At 39.6% G+C, this 24,495-nt stretch overlaps 1 protein-coding gene across 2 annotated transcripts in view; it reads right to left on the reverse strand.

The window, feature by feature from the left end:
* Tmem135 (transmembrane protein 135) overlaps positions 1-24,495 on the reverse strand; it is a 180,781-nt gene that overhangs the window by 121,271 nt on the left and 35,015 nt on the right. For both annotated transcript variants that reach the window (XM_034516600.2, XM_076937588.1), the window contains exon 4: positions 10,519-10,552. In XM_034516600.2, coding sequence (XP_034372491.1) covers positions 10,519-10,552 — 34 coding nt within the window. The remainder of the gene's footprint in view (positions 1-10,518; positions 10,553-24,495) is intronic.

Here is a 24,495-nt window from a genome sequence, read left to right on the forward strand (position 1 = left end):
TGTATTGGAAGAAGAGCAGGGAGGTGTACATGTGACGGTTTGGAGGGAGGAACAGGAAGGAAAAAATATAAGTAAATTATCTCAAAAGATTAAAAAACTGACATTGGCAAGGGCTTCTTGACACATATTACAGCAGAAGATAATCACATCATAGAAAGAAGACAGGAAGACAGACAGACAGACAGCAAAGGGAGCAAACACACTCCATGAGTCCACTCCTTCAGTAAGGCTCTAGCCTACTGCTTAAGAAAGGAGCCAGTGACCTAAACTCTTAGGAGGCCCATAGCTTAATGGTGCTACAAGAGCAACTGAACAAACATTCCAACCTAACATGCTCTTTAACCTGTCAACAGAAACTGTTTCTCCACTGTTCTGTTTTGCTTTGTTTTTCCAGGTTGGAACAGGGTTTGGTTTGCTTTGGGTTTTCTTTTCCTACCTCATGTACTATTTTTCTATGTAAGTTTTATTTAGACCATATACAATTCTTCTTTGCATCCCCTTTTTTAAATATTCATCTATTTCATTTTAATAAGCTTCTTTATATTTGATCTTTTTCATTTCACGTGCATTTTTACCATCTTTCCACCCCAAGCAGAAAGCAAAGATATACAGACTAGATGTGATAATGCATGCCCAAGGGAAAAATGCATATATAATTTCACCACAGGTCCAGCTGACCCCATAGTAAACTGCCAAGGCAGTCAGAATAGGTTTTCTACTAGTTTCAGATTTCAGTCTCCATCCACAAAGTTCCTAGAATGATGGAATTATCCAAGCAGCCATACAGACCAGAAGCAGATATCTCTTAGAATACAAAGTAATGTTTGTTCACATTCCAAAATACTTTATAATCTTACTAGAAAACATGATCTAAAAATACCTACCTTTTTATTTCTTCATTCATTCATCAGAGAATTCATAAGTACATGCTTCTAAGCTTTAGTAATAATTATGCATTGAATTACCATAAAGCCTAATGACTTGTGTTCACTCCCCAGCCCACACACAGTGGGATGTAAGAACTGACTAGAGAACAATAAAAAGAAGCAAAGTGGTAAAATTCCTGAGTTTCTGGTGTAAGCCACTGGATGGATGTCTGATGCACGTGACATAACAGGAAAGGCTTGGGGGAAAATTTTGAGATAATATTTATTATTGTTTATTTAATTTAATATTCTTATTTCTTTGAGACTCCTCTATCAAGATTCTCTTAACTACTCAGAATCTGTCTTTGTATTTCTTTTTTGTCTTCTTGTGTCCAGCACATCTGATAATATTTGTTAAATTTAATTAAATTGAAGTATTGAAGTGGTTTTACAACAAAACTCGTGTCAACATTTATAAACCTTATGTTTAAAATGTTAAATATAAGCTTTTGGCCTAAATATCCACTTATCAGTGAGTAAATACCATATGTGTTCTTTTGTGATTGGGTTACCTCACTCAGGATGGTATTTTCTAGTTCTATCCATTTACCTAAGAATTTCTCGAATTTATTATTTTTAATAGCTGAGTAATACTTCATTGTGTAAATGTACCACATTTTTTTGTATCCATTTCTCTGTTGAAGGACACCTGGGTTCTTTCCAGCTTCTGGCTATTATAAATAAGGCTGCTATAAATATAGTGGAGCATATGTCCTTGTTATATGTTGGAGCATCTTCTGGGTATATGCCCAGGAGTGGTATAGCTGGGTCCTCAGGTAATGCTATGTCCAATTTTCTGAGGAACTGCCAGACTGATTTCCAGAGTGGTTGTACCAGCTTGCAATTGCACCAACAATGGAGGAGTGTTCCTCTTTCTCCACATCCTGGCCAGCATCTACTATCACCTGAGTTTTTTATCTTAGCCATTCTGACTGGTATGAGGTGGTATCTCAGGGTTGTTTTAATTTGCATTTCCCTGATGACTAAGGATGTTGAGCATTTCTTAAGGTGCTTCTCAGCTATTTGAGTTTCCTCAGTTGAGAATTCTTTGTTTAGCTCTGTACCCCATTTTTTAATAGGGTTATTTGAAGCTCATGAAGAAGGAAGACCAAGTGTGGATGTCTCGGTCCTACTTAGAAGGAGTAACAAAATACTCAAGGGAGCAAATATGGAGACAAAGTGTGGGACAGAAACTGAAGGAGGGGCCGTCTGGAGTCCATTCCACCTGGGTATCTATCCCATGTGCAGTAACCAAAGGTAGACACTGATGTAGATGTCAGGAAGTGCATGCTGACAAGAGCCTGATATAGCTGTCTCCTTAGAGGTAAGCCAGAGTCTGACATATTCAGAGGCAGATGCTCACAGCTAACCACTGATCTGCTCAAGGGTTTCCCAATGGAGAAGTTAGAGAGAAGACTAAAGGAGCTGAAAGGGTTTGTGGCCCCATGAGGAGAGCAACAATACCAACCAACCAGAGCTCCCCAGGGTCTAAACCACCAGCCTGGGAGCACATAGGGAGGGACCCATGACTCCATCTGTATATGTAGGGGAGGATGGCCTTGTCTGGCATAGAGGTGGGAGAGGAGATCCTTGGCCCTATGAAGGCTGAACACCAAGTGGGGGGGGAATTCGAGTGGGGGGTAGGTGGAACCACATTCTCATAGACGAAGGAGGAGAGGGGATGGGATAGGAGGTTCCTGGGTGGTAGGGGGAATGGGGTAAGGGGATAAAATCTGAAATGTAAATATAATATCCAATTAAAAATAAAATGTTAAATACAGATGCTTTAGTCAAAGACACTGCATGCTTAACATGGAAAAGTAAGTGCTTTAGGAGTCTGCACACACATACACATACAAATACATATGTATATGTATGTTTATAACTTTAAAATGCACACACCATTAAATGATTGATGGCATAAATGAAATTATAAAGCAAAGTATCCTTTTGGAAATCATTCTAAATCATCATATGCTAACCAGGTGTTGTAAAAGATGTCAAGTCTTATTCCTCAGTTTAGATTAGCTCTAAAAAAAGAATGTCAGACATTGAATATCCTCTACGAGTCCTTTTGGAAACTTCTTTATAATTTCACATCTGAAATATTTGTCTTAGAATTAAACTAAAAATAAAGAATAAGACTTGACATTTCTTAAACACCTGATGCATATGATGATCTTGAAAGACTAGAAACCTTAGTCATTGGCACAACAGTGTAATAAAGAAAACTCATGTGCATGTAAGCATAGCTCAGGAAAAACATGTGTTGTACAGTACAGTGTGGCAAACAGAATCTTAGCAGCTGGCACTCATGTGAATAACTGACTTGGGCATAAGAAAATGTTTCTATCATTTTATTTTTTTTTTGTGAAGAAGCCAGAGAAAATACTTGATTATTTTTTTAATTTTTAATATGACTTTTATTAATCTGACCTTTAACAAATATTTCACTGTCAATTTGGAATTCTAGAAAACAGTTATTTTTAAGTATATATTACATTAAATAATATATAAGAATTAAACAGATATTAGTTCTATTGCTGTAAGCCTGTGTTCAATGCTTATGTATTTTAGCAACTGAAACTTAAACTGGGTCAAATTTCGTCAGTACTAAGATTAGCTACATAGGTGCTCAGGGAGAACATTTTTACAACACAAATGTCAACAGAGACAACCCTGTCCTAAAACAAAAACATCAGGAGAGACATCCCCAGGCACAGAGGTCACATGTCTTTACCTACTGCCTGCAGCACCACTGCAAACCTAGCGGTCAGCATTTAGAGCCAAATGCATACATAGTACAAGCACTCTCATGAAAGGTCAAGACGTCACACTAGCACGTTTGACATCTGTGGTTTTGTGGACTAGCTAAAACAGTAAGTATTTGCAGATGCTCAGTATATTTCTCATTCTTCCCCTTTAACCCAACCTTTAGGCAAACTTTAGTAACACTCAGGGAGGTAAAAATTCAGTCTCTAGGCCAACAGTAATATGTGCTCACGGCATAGGTATCTGCATGGCCTCCTTCTCCTCCAAAGTTCAAACTACAAAGTTCATGCTCAGTTTAAGCTGATTACATTTTCTTGCAAAATCTGCAAAATTATGGCATTTTAACCACAAAATGTTAAATCAGTAACATTATATTTTGATTGATGTGTCATACTACACATTTTTGTGAATGGCACAGACATTTTGGGACCAAGCTTACTACTACTAGGACAGTTCAGGACATATTTCCATTGAAATTATCAAAATGCATTCATATTCATTTATTTTCCAGTTGCTTCCAGTTACAGACAACTGATTGCTAGTGGTCCATGAAAGTGCACTTTCTGCAAATGCTCTACTATTGACTGTTCCAACTTACCCTGTCATAAAAGAGAAGAGAGAAGGCTCAGAAGCCATACTAACATAGAGCAATGTCTTAAGATGCCAAGTCCAATAAAGGGCAGAGGCAATGGGAAAGAATGTGTGAAAGGCACAGAGCCAGATTGTGCAGGCAAGAAATCAAAGGAGAAGAGGAAGATGAGAATCCCCATGACTGGGAGGCAGACAGATTAGATGTAAGAGCTGCAGGAAAAAAAACAACCAGACATGTAAGAATATGGGAAAGTGGTCCTATTTGCCACTCGACCGATTGGGTCTGGGGTATCAGAATGAAAGGTTGCTTTATCAAATTGACTCAGGAAAATTGGAGGGGAGGGTGTATGCTAGCAGTGAGGAGGATTAGAAATGCCCAGCCATTGAGCTAGTTGAGGAATATCAAAATTAGCTGCTGTGTGTGTGTGTGTGTGTGTGTGTGTGTGTGTGTTTGTGTTTGTGTGTGTGTGTGTGAGTTTCTCATTCTTGAATCCAGAGAGCTCTTGGGCAGGTGCAGCGCACATGTGTCCCACCAGGAGCCAAAATGGTTTAACAAATGTATTGCTACATACATATGATGGACTTTTTTTTTTTTTTTTTTTTTTTTTTTTTTTGCTATTGACTTGATTGGATTTGGAGTTATTTAAAGGACATACTTCTGAGTCTGTTCACGAAGATGTTTCCAGAGAAATTTATCCACTTTCTACGTTGGGGTCATGGACTGAATCAAAAAGAAAAAAAACTAAGCAAAAAAATAATGGAAGGAAGGAAGAAAGGAGGGAGGGAGGGAGGGAGAGAGGGAGGGAGGGAGGGAGAGAGGGAGGGAGGGAGGGAGGGAGGGCAGAGGAAAAAGCAAGCTGAGCACCAGCACTCACCTCTCTGCATCCTGACAGTACATGAGATATGACAGAGCAGCTGCCCCGGCATTTCCGCCACCATGCCTTCTCAGCATAATGGATTATGTCCCCTCAAACCAAGAGCCAGAAGTCATTCCCTTCCTCACATGGCTTTTGCCAGGTATTAGCAAGAAAGAAAACTAACACACAAAATACATCATGAAATACTTGTTACAGAACTCAAAAGCTTATCTACAGGTAAACTAACCATCCTCAATTAAACTACTGAATGGTGTCGATCAACTACTGAAAAAAGCTATTAAGCCCCTTTCCAGTCGGTACCTCCACTTGAATCCCTAGCAGATTGCTAAGCCTGCTCCGCCTTTTCCCAGGACCCCACAGCCTACCTATCTCTCAGGAGATCTACCATAACACACAGGTATGATCCCTGCCCCATGCCAGCTGGGAACCTCTCTCACTGCCCACAGCCCAGCAGACATGGAATCTATCCCATGTTAGAGCAAGCATCCTGGGAGGTATGCAGCATTGTCTCCGATTAGGCCTCTTGTGTCCCTGGTTAGAGTAGTCCTCGTATGTCCCTGTCTTCTTGTATTTCTGGTTAGGGCAGGCCTCCCGAGAGATAGGGTGGCTTTGGGATCCCCCTTCTGGTCTGCACCTCTACCTAAACCCATGGAAAATTTGTGACCCTGCCCACACAACCTCACCCCAAGACCCACAGCCTAACTGTTTCCCAGGAGGTCTGTCATAACCAGGAGCATAGTCTATCTGTGTCCCAGGAAATTTGCCATAACCAGATACATAGATCAACATGCCTGCCTCTGGACCCCAATACTTATACTCATAGAAACTGAACAACTCTCTACTCAATGATAACTTGGTCAGAGAAGAAATAAAAAAAGAAATTAAAAACTTTCTAGAATTTAATGAAAATGATGACACAGCATACCCAAACTTAGGGAACATAATGAAAGCAGTGTTCACTCATAGCACTAAGTGCCTTCATAAAAAACCTGGAGATCATATACTAGCAACTTAACAGTATAATTGAAAGCTCTAGAACAAAAAGAAGCAAAAATACCCAAGTGGAGTAAAATCAACCAAGTAGAAACAAAGGAAACGATACAAAGAATCAACAAAACCAACATCTGGTTCTTTTGAGAAAATCAACAAGATAGATAAACCCTTAGCCAAACTAACTAAAGGGCTCAGAGACAATAACCAAATTAACAAAATCAGAAATGAAAAGGAAGGCATTGTAACAAAAACTGAGAAAATTCAAAAAATCATCAGATCTTACTACAAAAGTCTATATTCAACAAAACTGGACAATCTAGATGAAATGGATGATTTTCTAGACAGATACCATATTCCAAAGTTAAATCAAGATCAGGTAAAACATCTAAACAGTCCCATAACCCCTAAGGAAATAGAAGCAGTCATTAAAAGTCTCCCAACCAAAAATAGAGCAAGACCAGACGGTTTTAGTGCAGAATTCTACCAGATCTTCGAAGAAAAGCTAAAACCACTACTACTGAAACTATTCTATAAAATAGAAACAGAAGGAACACTAAATAATTCATTCTATGAAGCCATTCAGATACCTAAACCACACAAAGACCCAAAAAAGAATAATAATTTCAGATCAATTTCACTTATGAATATCAATACAAGAATACTCAATAAAATTCTCATAAACCAAATCCAAGAACACATCAAAACCATCATTCACCATGACCAAATAGGCTTCATCCCAGGGATGCAGGAATGATTCAATACATGAAAGTCTATCAACATAACCTACTATATAAACAAACTCAAAGAAAAAAACCATGATCATCTCATTAGATGCTGAAAAACACCTTTAACAAAATACAACACCCTTCATGTTAAAAGTCTTTAAGAGACCAAGAATTCATGGCACATACCTAAACATAATAAAAGCAATATACAGCAAACCAACAGCTAACATTAAATTAAATGGAGAAAAATTTGAAGCAATCCCACTAAAATCAGGGACAAGACAAAGCTGCCCACTCGCTCCATATCTATTCAATATGGTTCTTGAAGTTCTAGCTAGAGCAATTGGACAACAAAAGGAGATCAAAGGGAATATAAATTGGAAAGGAAGAAGTCAAGGCATCACTATTAGCAGATGATGTGACAGTATATAGATAAGCGACCCCAAAAATTCTACCAGAGTACTCTTACAGCTGCTAAACAACTTCATCAAAGTGGCTGGATATAAAATTAACTCAAACAAATCAGTAGCCTTTATACAAATTATAAATGGCTAAGAAAGAAATAAAGAGGAAAACACCCTTCACAATAGCCACAAATAATATACAATATCTTGATGTAACTTTTACCAAGCTAGTGAAACATCTGTATGACAAGAACATCAATTCCCAGAAGAAAAAAATCGAAGACCTCAGAAGATGGAAAGATCTCCCATGTTCATGGATTGGTAGGGTTAACATAGTAAAAATGGCCATCCTACCAAAAGCAATCTACAGATTCAATGCAATCCCTATTAAAACTCCAACACAATTCTTCACAGACATGAAAAGAACAATTCTCAATTTCATATGGAAAAACAAAAACCCAAGATAGTGAAAACAATTTTCAACAATAAAAGAACTTCTGGGAGAGTCACCATCCCTGACCTCAAGCTGTACTATAGAGCAATAGTGATTTAAAAAAAAAATCACATGGTATTGGAACAGAGACAGGCAGGTCAATAAATGGAATAGAACTGAAGACCCCAAAATAAACCCACACAACTATGGACAGATGATCTTTGACAAAGAAGCCAATAAATACTATATAGTAGGAAAAAAGCATCTTTAAAAAACGGTGCCAGTCTAACTGGTGGTCTCTATATAGAATAAAAAAAATAGATCCATATTTATCATTTTGTACAAAGCTCAAGTCCAAGTGGATCAAGGACCTCAACATAAAACCAGATACATTGATTCTAATAAAGGAGAAATTGAAAATAGCCTTGGACACATTGGCATAGGTGAAAATTTCCTGAGCAGAACACCAATGGTTCAGGTTCTAAGATCAACAATTGACAAATGGTATCTCATGAAACTGAATATCTTCTCTACAGCAAAAGACACTGTCAATAAGATAAAAGGGTAACCTACAGATTGGGAAAACATCTTCATTAATCCTACATCTGATAGAGAGCTAATATCCAAAATATACAAAGAACTCAAGAAGTTAGGCTCCAAAAAAACCAAATAACTCAATTTAAAAATGGGGTACACAGCTAAACAAAGAATTCTCAACAGAGGAATCTTGAATGGCCGAGAAGCGTTTAAAAAAATGTTCAAAATCCTTAGTCATCAGGGAAATACAGATCAAAATGACCCTAAAAATCCACCTTACACCAATCAGAATGGCTAAGATCAAAAACTCAAGCAACAGCACATACTGGTAAGGATGTGGAGAAAGAGAAATACTCTTTCTGGTAGGGTTGCAAACTAGTACAACCACTCTGAAAATCAATCTGGTGGTTCCTCAGAAAACCTGAAATAGTTCTACCTGAAGACCCAGCTATGCCACTCCTGGGCATATATACAAAAGACACTCCCCTATAGCACAAGGATATCTGTTCTACTATGCTCATAACAGTCTTATTCATAATAAGCTGGAGACAACCCAGATGTCCCTCAACTAAGGAATGGATTAAAAAAAAATGGTTCATTTACACAGTGGAATACTATTCAGCTATTAGAAACAAAGATATCATGAACTTTGCAGACAAATGGATGAAACTAGAATATATTATCCTGAGAGAGGTAACCCAGACCCAAAGGAGGTACATGGTACATACTCACTGATAAGTGCATATTAGCCACAAAGTACAGAATACGTATGATATAACTCACAGACCATATGATGTTTAACAAGAAGAAAGGCCCAAGTGAGGATGCTTCAATCCCACTAAGAACGGGGAACAAAATAATCATGGAGGCAGAGGGAGGGAAGAACCTGGGTGGGAGAGTGGAAGGGAGCAGAAAAGGGGGGCAGTTATCAGGCATGGGGGTGGAGAAAGGAAAGAAGCCCAGAAGGCCAGGAAAATGAATGGAAATGTGCAGCTTTCTGGGTGGGAGGCAGAACCTCTAGAAAGTCCCAGAGATCTGGAATGTGAGAGGCTCCCAGGACTCAATAGGGATGGCCTTAGCCAAAATGCCCAACAGTGGGGAGATGAAACCTGAAGAGACCACCTCCAGTAGATAGACATGGCCCTCAGTGAAGGGAAGGGGCCACCCACCCACCTTCAAAATTTTTGACCCAGAGTTGTTTCTGGCTAAAAGAAATACAGGGACAAAAATGAAGCAGAGACTGGAAAAAAGGCCATCTAGTAACAGGCCCAACTTGGGATCCATTGCATAGGTAGGCACCAAACCCTGACACTATTCCAGAGTTAGGGGAAAGACTGAAGAAGCTGAAGGGGATTGCAACCCCACAGAACAACAATATCAACTAACCCAGACCTCTCAGAGCTTCCAGAAACTAAGCCATCAACCAAAGAGCATACATCATGGGCTGGTCCATGGCCCCTGGTACTTATATAGCAGAGGACTGCATTGTTGGTCTCAGTGGGAGAGGATGTACCTAATCCTCTTGTAGAGATTGATGTCTAAGGGAAGAGGAACGCTGGGGGTCAGGGGGAGGGTCAGGTGGGGTATGGAGCATCCTCTCATAGGCAAAGAGGAGGAGGAATGGGGTGAAGAGCTCTGGGAGGGTCGAGCCAGGACAGGGGTGGGGGGACAACATTTGAAATGTAAATAAATAAAATAACTTAATAAAAAAATAAAGAAAAATGCTATGACAAGGTTAACTGGTGAACATGTAGCAGCCATCTGGATTATACGTGCACCATGATACCACATGGCATTGGTTCCATTCCTGCAGACTTGGGAATTTCGATGATTATGTTATCACACTCGGGTTTTAATGTTAAAGGTTTATCATGAGAATTCATCCTTAACTCACTTAACAAATTAAAACAACATCACAGGCAGAGTAGAAAATTAAATAGGATGTAAGAGACCTGGATATACAAGTACCAACTTGTAACCCATCAAAGATCTAAAGTTAGAAAAGAAGAATGCCAAAGAGCATATGGCAGTGAGTTGATTCTCTTCTCCAATAAGTGAAAGTCACTATGACAGAAACTAAGAAAGTGGTATCAAGTTCTCCCGGCCATTCAACACTAGAGTTGAAATACACAGGAAATGGCTCAAAATCAAGTTTTTCCTTCTTCCATTTAAAAAAAAAGGGGGGGGAAGAAAGAAAAAAAATCCTATAGAAATTTTTTTTTTAATTTAGAAAAAAGGAAAACAAAAACCTTTACTTACCAAGTTGGCCATATAAATTGTGAGCAGCCCTCTCCTGTAAATAATTTTTAAAAAAGAAAGATTAAGCTTTGATCTGACTTTTAAATCACTTTATCATTATCAAAAATCTATCAAAAAGAATTATCAGGAGTCTAAAACCATACTAACACTAATAATTAGAAAGTAAGCAAATTGTGTTGAGCTATCTTTTGAATGTGCTGAGCTGATCCTATGTTGATTCTCTAGGTCATTCTAGTAATATAAGTCCTAAGATTCTACTTGTTTGTCATTAAATATTTTAAATTAATATCACTTTGTTACTAGAAATCCCACTGAAATCTCTCTATCCTAGGATAGTTTTTTTTTCCTTTTTTTGAGATTCCTCTATTGGCCAGGCTGGTCTCAAATATCTAGATTCAAGAAGCCCTGCAGAGTAGCTGGTACTTCTGACACATACTTGCTATATCTTGATTGTGCTATAGGATCCATGATTCAGTAAAAAGAAATTCTAAGGAATTTACCTTGCCAAAAAGTCAAGGTCAGAACAGTTCAAATGCAATTTTATCAAAGTATCAGATTATCTTGTTATTTTGTACAAAAGCAACTGTGCAATTTGTTCATATAAAGCTACAACCCATTTTTAACTGATTACAAGCCCTCCCACTTATCACATTATTAAGTAAGTAGACATGTGAAAAGGAGAACAAAGGTTCTTTAAATACAGCTCCAGAAAACAGTATTTTTATCAAACATGTTTAATGAGACTTCAAAATTATCTCAAAGATAATGACAGCTTTTAAATAACTTACTTTGAGTGCATTTGAGAAATAAAAGAAATACATTCTGTTCTCTAAAGAAAAGGTCTCATGCTTTAATAAGAGTTCAAGGGAAGAGTGCAAATAATAAATAGAAAATTCAAAATCTCACTCAGATCTGAATGACAAGTACTTTCAGGACCTAGAGGAAAAGTACTTCATATATAAAACAGGTTGCTAGTATCCATCACCTACATGCCAGGCTTACATATCACTATTACACATGTAATTATGTATGTAATATAATAGATACATCTGTGTCATAATCACATACATTCTTGACTGTTTATAATTTAAAAAACAGCTAAGACTAATATTTCCAAAGCTACACATAGGCGGTATGGCTTAGGACTTATAAAATAAATGTAGAAAACCAGAATTCTAGTTAACTTTTATTCTCTTGTACCTTATCACTAAAATGAAAAAACAGAATTACATATCTGCTCACCTTTTGTTAAACATAAAATTGTCTGAGGAAAATAAATTATCCAGTCATATCTTGGCGGTAATCAATCTAATTGGAGCTAAGGCCTGCTGACAGGAAAGAAATCTTGCCTGGTACAAGAAATCTGGCCAACTACCCAGGGCTGGTAAGGTCAAGGATCTTAAGGGAGAACCTACTACAAGCACACTGGCCAGCCAGCATAATTCCTAACTGCATTATAAATACTTCCTCTCACACCCACAGATTAGTGTGGCTCTCACCCCTCATCAAAAAAGCTACTATTTTTAACATATGGAGACCATCACAGAACACTGGTCAAAATGCAGAGAAAAAGTATACGGTACCAAGCACCGATGGCTAAGTTAACAACACAATTCCTGCCCTAAAGTTCAGGGAATATCAGGGGAAAGGGGGCAGAAAGACTGTAAAAGAAAGTGAAACAGGAGAGCTACTATGAATAACAGACACATTTCATCCATAATACTCCAACAATGTAGCAGACTGAACAAGACCCAAGTAAGGCCAATGCCGTTAGATACAGTAATGAGGAAGGGGGAACGCTCACATGACCTCACCCCTAGACAAAGAACTACAGGCAAATAAGAACTGTTGACACAGGGAGGATTAGTCTTCACCAGAAATGGAATTTGTTAGCTAATATCAAGTTGTCAATCTTAAAATTATATACATATAAGCAATGCTAAACAAATTCAGCAAGTTAGTGTATGTGTGTGTGAGTGTGTGTGTGTAACTAACAACTAAGGGAAAAGAGACCATAAATTTGGGGTGAAGGGAGCATAGGAAGAGTTAGAGGAGGGGAGAAATGATGTGATTATAATTGCATCATCAATATGTGAAATGTGGCCAGTCAACCTAAGGGTAAGGACAGCAGCATTCTCATACACTGTGAACTCGGGAATGTTGCCTCCTCAGTTGCTGTAAATGTTTCTCAGCAAAATAAGAGACAGACAGACATATTTACATACATATGTAGTACATGTGTTTGTATGTATGCATATGTATATATAAACCACTGGTGGGCCAAAAAGATGGTTCATAAGGTAGAGGTAGCTGCTATCAATCCTGACAACCTGAGTTCAATCCCCATGACGCTCATAGGAAGGACAGAACTGACTCTCAAATGCGGTCCTCTAACTTCAACATAAAGCGTGTGTGTGTGTGTGTGTGTGTGTGTGTGTGTGTGTGTGTGTGAGCGTGCGAGCGCGCGCACACACACACTCACAATCTTTTTATGTTTTAAGTCATAATAAGATCTATAAAGTTGCTTTCATCGACTTGTCAATTATAATTTACAGAAGGATAATTCCCTGGGCTTTAAACAGATACATACATACAAATATGAACAAACTTAAATATAAACCCTTGGTCAGTGAGAGGGTCTCTGGGAACCCCTCTATCCTTCTCCTTCACACAAGGCTTTTTAAAAATGATTCATTTGGGCCATCAATAACAAGTTTGAAGCTACTCTGATTTTGTTGGGAGCTGACTTTAGCAGAAAGCGGCTAGATCAACTTTGCAGCCATCTGGAACCATATACCCTGACGAAAGATTTGGTTTTCAATAGCCTACAACAGCTAAAGCACACTCTGATATCCCACATATTTTGTGTTGTTGTTTACTGGCCCCAGCTGTAAGGTGCACGTGGTGGCCACGCCTGCAAGGTATTGCAGTTCACGTGCTGTCCACGTGCTATCTACGCCATACATGCTCATAAGGCGCATGTGCTATCCACACCTGCAAAGCATTGCAGTGCACGTGCTGTCCACACTATAGACGCCTGTAAGGCTTACGTCATATCAACACCTGCAAGGCACGTGGTATCCACGCGCCTACAAGGCACGTGGCAAAAGCCTATAAATAGCTCAGAATTCCCTTCAATAAAAGAGACTTGATCAGAATCTCTGTCTTGTCTCCATTCTTCGCGTCTCTTCCCCTTTATCCCCACTCTCTCTCTCGCTAGACCCTGACCCTCGGACCGGAACGGGCAGTACGGGCTGCAACAGTTTGGCGTCCAACATCGGGCTCCAGTAAGCACAACAGTTTGGCGCCCAATGTGGGGCGTTCGCAACAGTTTGACACTCAAGGAGAGACAGCGGGAACGAGAGACCCAGTGAGGGACTTTACGGAAGAAGAATCTGTTGGTTGCCGCAGGAATCTGCCGCATTGAGAAAGGTAAGAAAAATGGGACAAGAAATTAGTCAACCTGAATCCAACTCTCTGTTTTGGTTTGTTTCGAGAAAGGTAATGAAAATGGGACAAGAAATTTGTCAGCTTGAATTCAACTCTCTGTTTTGGTTTTGTTTGCTGCTCACATGTGTTAATTTTCTGCTTTTGTTCTTGAATGCTGTCATTTTGGTTCAAAATAAAAAGAGGCGTAAGTTAGAATCCAAAATACAGCCAAAGGTTGATGACAATTTGTCAGAGCCAGATTGTGCTGACCGAGAGGAAGAGGAAGTCAAATTTTATGACGCTGAAATGCCCTTTCCCTATGTGCCTCTACCTCCAAGTGCTCCCCCAATGGAGACAATGGTTGTAGATCCTAAAAAGGAGTTACAGGACAAAATTACTACCCTTAAACAACTGATAGAGTTAGAAAAAGAGTATCAGGGCTTAAGTAACCAGTTACAGAAATTAAGGACAGGGAAGAGGTCTCAAGAGACTAACTGTGAAAATCCCCCGGATTTTCACATTCCTCAACCCGGTGTCCAAAGGCAGTCCCTATCCTCTAGCTTTAGTTCAGCTACAGATCAGCCAGAGGAGGGAGACGCTAAGGCTTTCCCTGTATCAGAGACCAGAGACGCTCAAGGGGTTGCTTGGAGACATCACACAGGGTTTAATTTTCAAATTATTAAAAAATTAAAAAATACAGTATCTCAATATGGTGCCACTACTCCCTTTACTCTTGCAATTTTAGAATCTGTTGCAGAGGAGTGGCTAACTCCTAGTGATTGGAATATGTTAGTGAGGGCAGTTCTTAGTGGTGGAGACTATCTTATTTGGAAATCAGAGTATCATGAGAATTGTAAAGAGACAGCTAGGAGAAACATTCAGACAGGCAATGGTTGGTCCTTTGATGCCTTAGTAGGAGAAGGGCAATTTGCTTCTAGTGATAACCAGATGCAATATGACCCAGGTTTATTTGCTCAAATTCAAAATGCAGCCATGAAGGCTTGGCGTAAACTCCCGGTAAAGGGAGACCCTGGTGCATCTTTAACAGCAGTCAGGCAAGGGCCTGATGAACAATTTTCTGACTTTGTTCATCGATTAATGACAACAGCAGAGAGGATTTTTGACAATACAGAGACAGGTGTAGATTATGTGAAACAACTTGCATATGAAAATGCTAATCCTGCCTGCCAAGAGGCCATTAGACCTTATAGGAAAAAGACAGACCTTACGGGATATATCAGACTCTGTTCTGACATAGGTCCCTCTTATCAACAGGGCTTAGCTATGGCAGCTGCTATGCAAGGAAAATCTGTAAGAGATTTTTTGGCAAATAAAGACAGAAAGACATGTTTTAAATATGGTAAGCCTAGACACTTTGCAAGAGATTGCAAAGTAAAAAATGAGTTAAGCCAGAGACAGCCCAGAAAACAGCCTGGGCTCTGCCCACGTTGCAAACGTGGAAGGCATTGGGCTAGTCATTATATGTCTAAAAGAGACGCACAAGGTAACACCCTTTCCCATAATCAGGGAAACGGGAACAGAGGCCAGCTCCAGGCCCCGAACCGACACAAGCCAAAACAGGCTTATGGAGCAGTCAGTGTCCTACCAGCAAACACCAATCCCTTTCTGAACTTAGTCGAGCAACACCAGGAAGCGCAGGACTGGACCTCAGTTCTGCCACCCACACAGTATTAACCCCAGAAATGGGACCTCAGGCTTTACCCACTGGAGTGTTTGGACCACTCTATCCAAATGTGTTTGGCCTGATAGTGGAAAGAAGCAGTACTACTATGCAGAGATTACAAATTTTTCCTGGAGTTATAGATAATGATTATCAGGGTGAGATTAAGGTAATGGCGCAGGCAATTCAGAACATAGTCACCATTCCTACAGGAAAGAGGATAGCTCAACTATTGTTACTTCCATTGTACCCTACTAATCACAAATATAAGAATCCTAAAAGAGGAGATCAAGGTTTTGGTTCCTCTGATACATACTGGGTACAGCCTATAGTTAAACAAAAACCTATGATGACAATCTGGCTAGATGGAAAGGCATTCCAAGGCTTGGTTGACACAGGAGCTGATGTGACTATCCTAAAACAAAGTGATTGGCCTGCTACCTGGCCTCTGACCCCAACCTTAACCAATTTAAGGGGTATTGGCCAAAGTCAAAATCCACTACAAAGCTCTAAGGTGCTAACGTGGAAAGATAAAGAAGGAAATACAGGAAATATACAACCCTATGTCATCTCAGGCCTTCCCATTAATCTCTGGGACAGAGATCTGTTATCCCAGTTGGGATTGATTATGTGCACCCCTAATGAAGTAATCATGGCTCAAATGGTAAACTCTGAGCTTTCCCCAGACAAAGGATTAGGAAAAGGTGAAGATAAAATTATTCATCCTACTGAAGTTTATGGTAACAATGAAAGAAGAGGCTTGGGATATTTTTGATGGGGGCTACTGATTCAGCTGCACCCCTAGGACGTTGTGCAGATCCCATCACCTGGAAAGGGGACTCGCCCGTCTGGGTGGATCAGTGGTCCCTAACCACAGAAAAATTACAAGCTGCCCAGTTGCTAGTGCAGGAACAATTACAGACAGGGCATTTAGAAGAGAATAACTCTCCCTGAAACACCCCAATATTTGTCATTAAGAAAAAATCAGGAAAGTAGAGATTATTACAAGACTTGAGAGCTGTTAATACAACCATGATTAAAATGGGAGCCTTACAACCTGGACTGCCCACACCGGTGGCCATACCTTTAGGTTATTATAAAATAGTTATAGATTTAAAAGACTGTTTTTTTACTATCCCCTTACATCCTAATGATAGAAAACGTTTTACTTTCAATATTCCCTCTATAAACTTTAGAAAACCTATGAAAAGATATCAATGGAAGGTATTGCCTCAGGGTATGGCTAACAGTCCTACCTTGTGCCAAAAGTTTGTGGCTTCTGCCATAGAGGGTGTTAGAACTATGTGGAAGCAAATTTACATGATTCATTTCTTGGATGATATTTTAATAGCTGGAAAAGATGGAAAACAGATACTCCAGTGCTTTGATGATCTTAGAACAGCTTTACAGACTACAGGGTTACAAATAGCACCAAAAAAGGTGCAATTACAAGACCCATATACCTATTTAAGATTTCAGATTAATGGTCCAAATATTATTAATAGTAAAGCCACACTGAGGACTGATTCCCTTAAGACACTTAATGATTTTCAAAAACTACTGGGAGACATTAATTGGCTAAGACCATATTTGAAACTTACAACAGGAGAATTGAAGCCTCTGTTTGATATTCTCAAGGGAGATCCTGACCCTAAATCTGACAGGGCTCTAACAGAGGAGGATAGAAAAGCCTTACAAAAGATAGAGAATGCTATTTCATCCCAATTTGTAACTCATATTAATTATTCTAAGCCTTTATATTTTCTTATTTTTAACACTAAACTGACTCCTACTTCAGTTTTTTGACAAACTACACCCATATTATGGGTTCATCTTCCCTCATCCCCCAAGAAGGTTCTTAATCCATACTATGCAGCTGTAGCAGATATGATTATGTTAGGCAGAGATAACAGTCAAAAATATTTTAGAAAAGATCCTGATGTCATAGTACAACCTTATACAAGACATCAGATTGATTGGCTTATACAGAATTCTGAAATCTGGCCTATTACATGTGCCTCATTTGCTGGTCAGATAGATAATCATTATCCACCAGATAAATTGGTTCAATTTTATAATCATCATAAATTTGTTTTTCCATCTCGTACTGCACATGAACCTATCAAAGAAACATTGCTAGTTTTCACTGATGGTTCCTCATCAAGAACAGCTACTTATGCCTTTAAAGATCAAGTAATCTCCTTTGCTACATCATCTGTGTCAGCTCAATTGGTTAAATTACATGCTGTTATTGCTGTGTTTCAAACATTTCCAAATCAACCATTAACATTTATACAGATAGCTCATACATAGCTCAGTCTATCCCTCTGCTAGAAACTGCTACACAGATAAAACATTCCTCAGAAACAGCTGATTTGTTTTTACAGTGCCAACAATTAATTTTGAAGAAAAAGTGTAAATTCTTTATAGGACACCTGAGAGCCCACACTGGGCTACCAGGTCCTCTCTCTGAAAGAAATACCAAGACAGACCTAACTACTCGAATAGCTACAGTTATCAGCTCAAAAATCTAATTTATATCAGGCCATAAAGGCTCATGAGTTACATCACCTTAATTCTAAAACCTTAAGAGTTATGTTTAAAATTACCAGAGAACAAGCTAGACAAATTGTCAAACAATGTCAATCATGTGTTAAACTTTTACCAGTTCCTCATTTGGGTATAAATCCAAAGGGACTGATACCAAACAATATCTGACAAATAGATGTTACTCATTATAATGAATTTGACAAGCAAAAATATATACATATATGTGTAGACACATACAGTGATTTCATCTATACAACATTACAAACTAGAGAAACAAACAAACATGTGATTACTCATATGCTTGCTACAATCGCTATAACGGGTGTGCCTAAACAGATAAAAACTGACAATGGCCCAGATTATACAAGCTCCAGTTTCCACCAATTTTGTGAAAGATTGGGAATACTACATAAAACGGGTATTCCATATAATCCACAGGGCCAAGATATAATAGAAAGGGCACATCAAACCATTAAATGTCAATTTGAAAAAATTAAAAAGGGGGAATGGTACCCTACCAAGGGATCCCCCAGAAATATCCTTCATCATGCACTCTTCATTTTAAATTTTTTAAATTTTGATTCTGAAGGAAAATCTGCTGCAGATAGATTCTGACATCCTGATACAAAAAAAAATTTTGCAACAGTCCTCTGGAAAGATCCATTAACTGGAACCTGGAATGGGCCAGACCCAGTGCTTATCTGGGGAAGAGGTTCTGTTTACATATATTCCCAAACTGCAGATGCTGCACGTTGGCTGCCAGAGAGACTGATTAAACAAATAGACAACAATAACAAATCCAGGGAGGAGAAACCCCCTGAGAAGCGTATTTTTTCTTCACAGGAAACATAAAGATGCTTCACAATTGCCTTCAAATTGGAACAGATCAACGAGTAAACCTGACTTGGGAAGTTATCAGTGCTGAAGAAGACATCACCACCCATATCTCCAGGGTGGCTCTATTGGACTCTTGATTCCCTGACTTATGATTTAGTGGGGAACTAGATTGTTTTAGATTTAGTGGGAATTTAGATTAGCAGAAAACCCACTACCACAGTTACTATAGTTGTTTTTTGGGTTTGAGATTGACTAGAGCAGAAACAGGGATTTCCTTAGTTTTCTTTAGATCAAAGCTATGATCAGTTTTATATTTATATAGATTTAGATTCTGATATAAGACATTTATAAACAGAATAGAAGAGGCTTACACTTTTTACTCCTCTGATAGAGGGAGTTATGTGTTACCCTTAAAAAAGAGTGTTGCTTTTATATTGACTGTTCAGGCATTGCTAAGTCTCTTGTCTCTTGGGTTAATAAGGTTCAACAAACTGATGGCTTTTGTACGAGATACTATACAAATGAAACCCATACAGGTCCACTATTACAGGCTGAAAGTAGGGAACTCTGAAACCTCTATCATCAAGACTGATGAGGATTAACCCCTAACTTACGCGCTAAGCCGGATAGTCAGTGACGGGTAAGAGAGCATACCGAGACCCTTGCCCCTAAAAGAAGGGAGGCCTCACCATCCTAAGACAGGAGCTCAACCAATGGCTGTTGAGTATCCAAGGACGGGAAAGGGAGGCTGGGGTCCTTTGTTCCAACCTAGGACAGGCACGGTTTCCGTAAGTTTTCCCAGCCTTCCCTTTTGAAAAAAATTTAAAAAGGGGGACCTGTTGGGAGCCGACTTTAGCAGAAAGCGGCTAGATCAACTTTGCAGCCATCTGGAACCATATACCCTGACGAAAGATTTGGTTTTCAATAGCCTACAACAGCTAAAGCACACTCTGATATCCCACATATTTTGTGTTGCTGTTTACTGGCCCCAGCTGCAAGGTGCACGTGGTGGCCACGCCTGCAAGGTATTGCAGTTCACGTGCTGTCCACGTGCTATCTACGCCATACATGCTCATAAGGCGCATGTGCTATCCACACCTGCAAAGCATTGCAGTGCACGTGCTGTCCACGCTATAGACGCCTGTAAGGCTTACGTCATATCAACACCTGCAAGGCACGTGGTATCCACGCACCTACAAGGCACGTGGCAAAAGCCTATAAATAGCTCAGAATTCCCTTCAATAAAAGAGACTTGATCAGAATCTCTGTCTTGTCTCCATTCTTCGCGTCTCTTCCCCTTTATCCCCACTCTCTCTCTCGCTAGACCCTGACCCTCGGACCGGAACGGGCAGTACGGGCTGCAACAGTTTGGCGTCCAACATCGGGCTCCAGTAAGCACAACATGATTTACTTATAAGATGAAAAACAGGAAAAATTTACTTTCCACTCTGAATTCTGTATCTCTGAAATTAGGGCCCCACACTTATCAGGGTAAAACTGAGACATACCTATAATGGTTAACAAAGTAAGATGTCCTCAGTTTAAAGGGGTGCATGCCATTTGCTCTGAGAGTAAATGAAAAATAAAAGGCTATACAAATAAAGTAAATGAAAACTAAAGACATACTGACAGGACTAGGTCCAGCACCCCCTGAGGCTTTGCTCTGGCTACCTCCTGTTTCTTTGGTCTTGTCAGAAGACACCACCAGTTCCTGGTACCAATGACAAGGAAGAGTAGTTCAGAAACTTCTTATTAGTACTGACAGTACAATTTTAAATTTTCCCTTTTTAAAGTATTTAAAAATAATGTCATCAAACTCCTTCCTGTACTGTACTCCTGACATCGATCTGAGGATGAAAATAGTGTCAGCACTAGAAGGGCCACCTCACTTCGTTCCATCATTTCCTTCTGGCTTGTCTCTAGAATGCTGAGCTATTGGGTTTGGGAGTTGCAGTGGCCACAATGAGCAGCTACAAAAAAGTTCCCACTGTACATCTGGCTGGGGGTACTTGAATGATCTAGCTCAAGATACCCTGCAGGACCCTCGAGGTGGCCCTCTACCAACCACCAGAACCTAGTACCCAAGAGCCAAGTGGGATGTGATGCAGAACTCCATGGGTATCCAAGAGATTCATGCTGGACTCCTGCCCACTTTGCGATGTCATAGATCTTGCGATCCTATAACTGATCCTGAGGTACAACAGGCTTACATCTACCCAAGTCTCCTTCCTCAGCAGGATGTGGCCTATCATACCCAGCACAGTATCCGGCTCTCTTAGTCTCCTGGCCTATCTCGAATCTTCTACACTTTCCTTTATATTATCTACCCCTCATGTTGCCTCCTTGAGGTCATCTTGTAGCCTGGACAGAAACTCTTTCACTGACCAGCTCAGCTCATTCTCTGTGGTTCATTTCAACTCATAGTCCTTCTGACTTTCAGCATTGCTGACAATGCCGCAAAAAAACGTAAGGGCCTTCTCAGTCTGGGATCATGATTTTCTTTGGAATGAATCATCACTGCTAGCATCCTACAGACCTTCAACTCAACCACTTCAACCCTATCACATGAGAAGGAGCATGGTCAGCACGATGGACAGTATTAAGGAAGAACAGTCTTAACAGCCATAACTCCTCCCTCTCAGGCAGCTGACCAGAGGCTATGGAGAGCCAAACCAATAGTCACTTCCCACTCACCCTGCTAATGTCTGCTTTGGGCCAGTCTCTCCCTCCCCATGTCCCTCTCCCCCTCCCCTCCCCCTCTCCCCTCTCTACTCCTTTAGCAGCTACACTAAATCACTGTTACATCAGCTAGCCCTGCAATCACAGCATCAACACACCTATAGAAAACAGAACACTTTAGCAGATTATAAAGTACATCCTGCCCAGATCCTAAACAGTGGCATCTTCCAACAGCCCTACTGGCACTTTTCAATGAAGGAATAGCAGCAGGGCTTCATTTTGAACTTACCGCATATATTCTTTAGTCAACCCCTAGGTTTTGATACTGGATACTGCATTTTCTGAAGTTACTTGGGGGGGGGGGGGGGGGGGGCAGCAGAAACAATCTAACTTCTCAATTCTAAATACATACATATGTTATTATTAAAGACGTATGAAGCATGTCTATATTCCACAAAGAGAAAAGGAAATAACATAGAAACAAAGACAGTTTCCAAACAGTGTAAGTCTATTTCTATTAAGACTACTTGACTACCTCAGAAAGCCCTTTTAGATGTAATCCCTTAGAATATGGCAAAAGAATATAAGTACTTCCCCTCTAAGGTATAAGAATGCAAGACAAGCTCTCAGTCGAAGGGACAAGTGCAGGATCCCATGCTATCCCAGGAATGTCCTATTCACTGAACAGAACAAGTACATCAGAGATTGGTGGCCAAACCTTGCTGTGAAAATACAAGTATATCAAGAACTCAGAGACCAAACTCACAAGACCCCTTGATTTGCATATTATATCCTTCTTTTTATCTTTACTCTGTCTGCTTAGATGTTTCTTAACTATTAAACTGCTTAATAACTCAATAAAAATGTGCTTAAAATGAAACTGCAGTTTTCATTTAATCCATCTTTAAGCATGCTGTATTATATCAAAGCAAATTTCACAGCAATTTTGAAGAAAAAAAAAAACTAATCAGAACAACCTCTTTCTGGACAAGGAGGCACTTCCTAGAGTTAGAGAGAAAGCTTCTTCTTAGCAGCCCTCCTGGGGTTAAGCTAGATGTTACCAGGCTTCCAGCTGGGATAAGATGAACCCTGTTCTTTGTGGCACAAGTTTTTAAAGCAGCCCTGGAAACAACTTCAAAGCTCTCCCAGAAGCTCATAGTGCTGTGATTAGGACTCATCTCAGTGTCCCTCTTTCTTTCCACTTGGTAGGAGGAACTAATTGGCAAAGAGTGCTTAACTCTGGGAGGACTGGTGGACTAATGGATGGCTAGGATGTCAGGGTAAAATGGGTAAGAACCAGGGAGAAGAAAGCATGGAGGGCACAGGAGAACATAAAGACACATTTGTAGGTATCTACTATGCACAGAGAAAACGCAGATAAATCCACTTTCTACAGTTTCGTCTCATAGAACCTAAATATATCACACAGCTGAGCAGCACATGATTCCATCATCAGAGAAAAGTTTTCATGGGCAATAAACCTTTCCAAGTTTATAAACTACAAATATTACTATTTAAAAACAAAACAAAACAAAACAAAACAAAAACACCCAAATACTATTGCTGCCTAACCTATTTCCCTGTTTCTTCCACTCTGTCAAAGACATTCTGTCAGTTGTTGAAGACAAGACACTCACTTCCTAGAATTCAACCCCAGACAACCTCTTTCCTGGGATTTTCTATGACATTGTAGAGGAAAACTTCCAATTTCATTTCATCAACTCCTTCCTCCTAAATCTAATCACATTTCTGCCTGCTTACTGGCTGCTTCTACCTGCACACTGTTGATTTCTCTGTGAACTAAAAACACCGCTACAAGTCTGTCTTCCTCCCATAATAACAACATCAATGGCATTTCATTTTAGTACTAAATCAATAATGTTGAAACATGTATAACTTCAGTTTTATAAATTAATAATCTATTAGTAGAGATCTTGATATTTAGTACAACCTTAAATATAAACTGGTAACATGTAAGATACACTTTTTTAGGGAAAATGAGTGACTAATTTAGGTAACCACTGAATTAATTTCTTTAACATAAAACCCAAAGAAAGGCAACTTATAAAGAGATAAAAAAAAACATAGTTACTTTCCTTCATTTTAAAGTTGTGCACACAAATAATTAAAGTTGTGCATACACAGAGAGAGAGAGAGAGAGAGAGAGAGAGAGAGAGAGAGAGAGAGAGAGAGAGATTGGGGGGAGGAAAGGTATCACTAGGCAAAAAACGGGGGGCAGAGAGACAGTTCAGTGTTTAACAGCAACTGACTGTTCTTCCAGAGGACTCATATTTATCTCCCAGCACCCACATGGTAGCTCACAACTGTCTATAACTCTAGGAACCAACAAGCAGGTAAAACACCAGTACACATAAAATAAGAAGTAAGTTATATATACTTCTATAATGATGGCTGCTGCTGCTGCTGCTGCTGCTGCTGCTGCTGCTACTACTACTTCTTCTTCTTCTTCTTCTTCTTCTTCTTCTTCTTCTTCTTCTTCTTCTTCTTCTTTCTCCTCCTCCTCCTCCTCCTCCTCCTCCTCCTCCTCCTCCTCCTCCTCCTCCTCCTCCTCCTCCTCCTCTTCAACCATATCATAATAGCAGTTAAGAGTCCATTAAGAAAAAACTATTTTCTTCAGGACAAAAAAATAAAATCTCTGGCCTGAACAGAGACCTAGCTTTGTGGTTAGACAGGACAATGACATAGATAAGGGGCCATCTCCCAGAAAAGCAGAGCATTCCTAGGAAGATGAGACATATGAAACAAACAAAAGGAATATTTCCATTTCTTTAATGAGCTAA

This window comes from Arvicanthis niloticus, chromosome 1, assembly GCF_011762505.2.
Source record: "Arvicanthis niloticus isolate mArvNil1 chromosome 1, mArvNil1.pat.X, whole genome shotgun sequence".
Classification (NCBI taxonomy): domain Eukaryota; kingdom Metazoa; phylum Chordata; class Mammalia; order Rodentia; family Muridae; genus Arvicanthis; species Arvicanthis niloticus.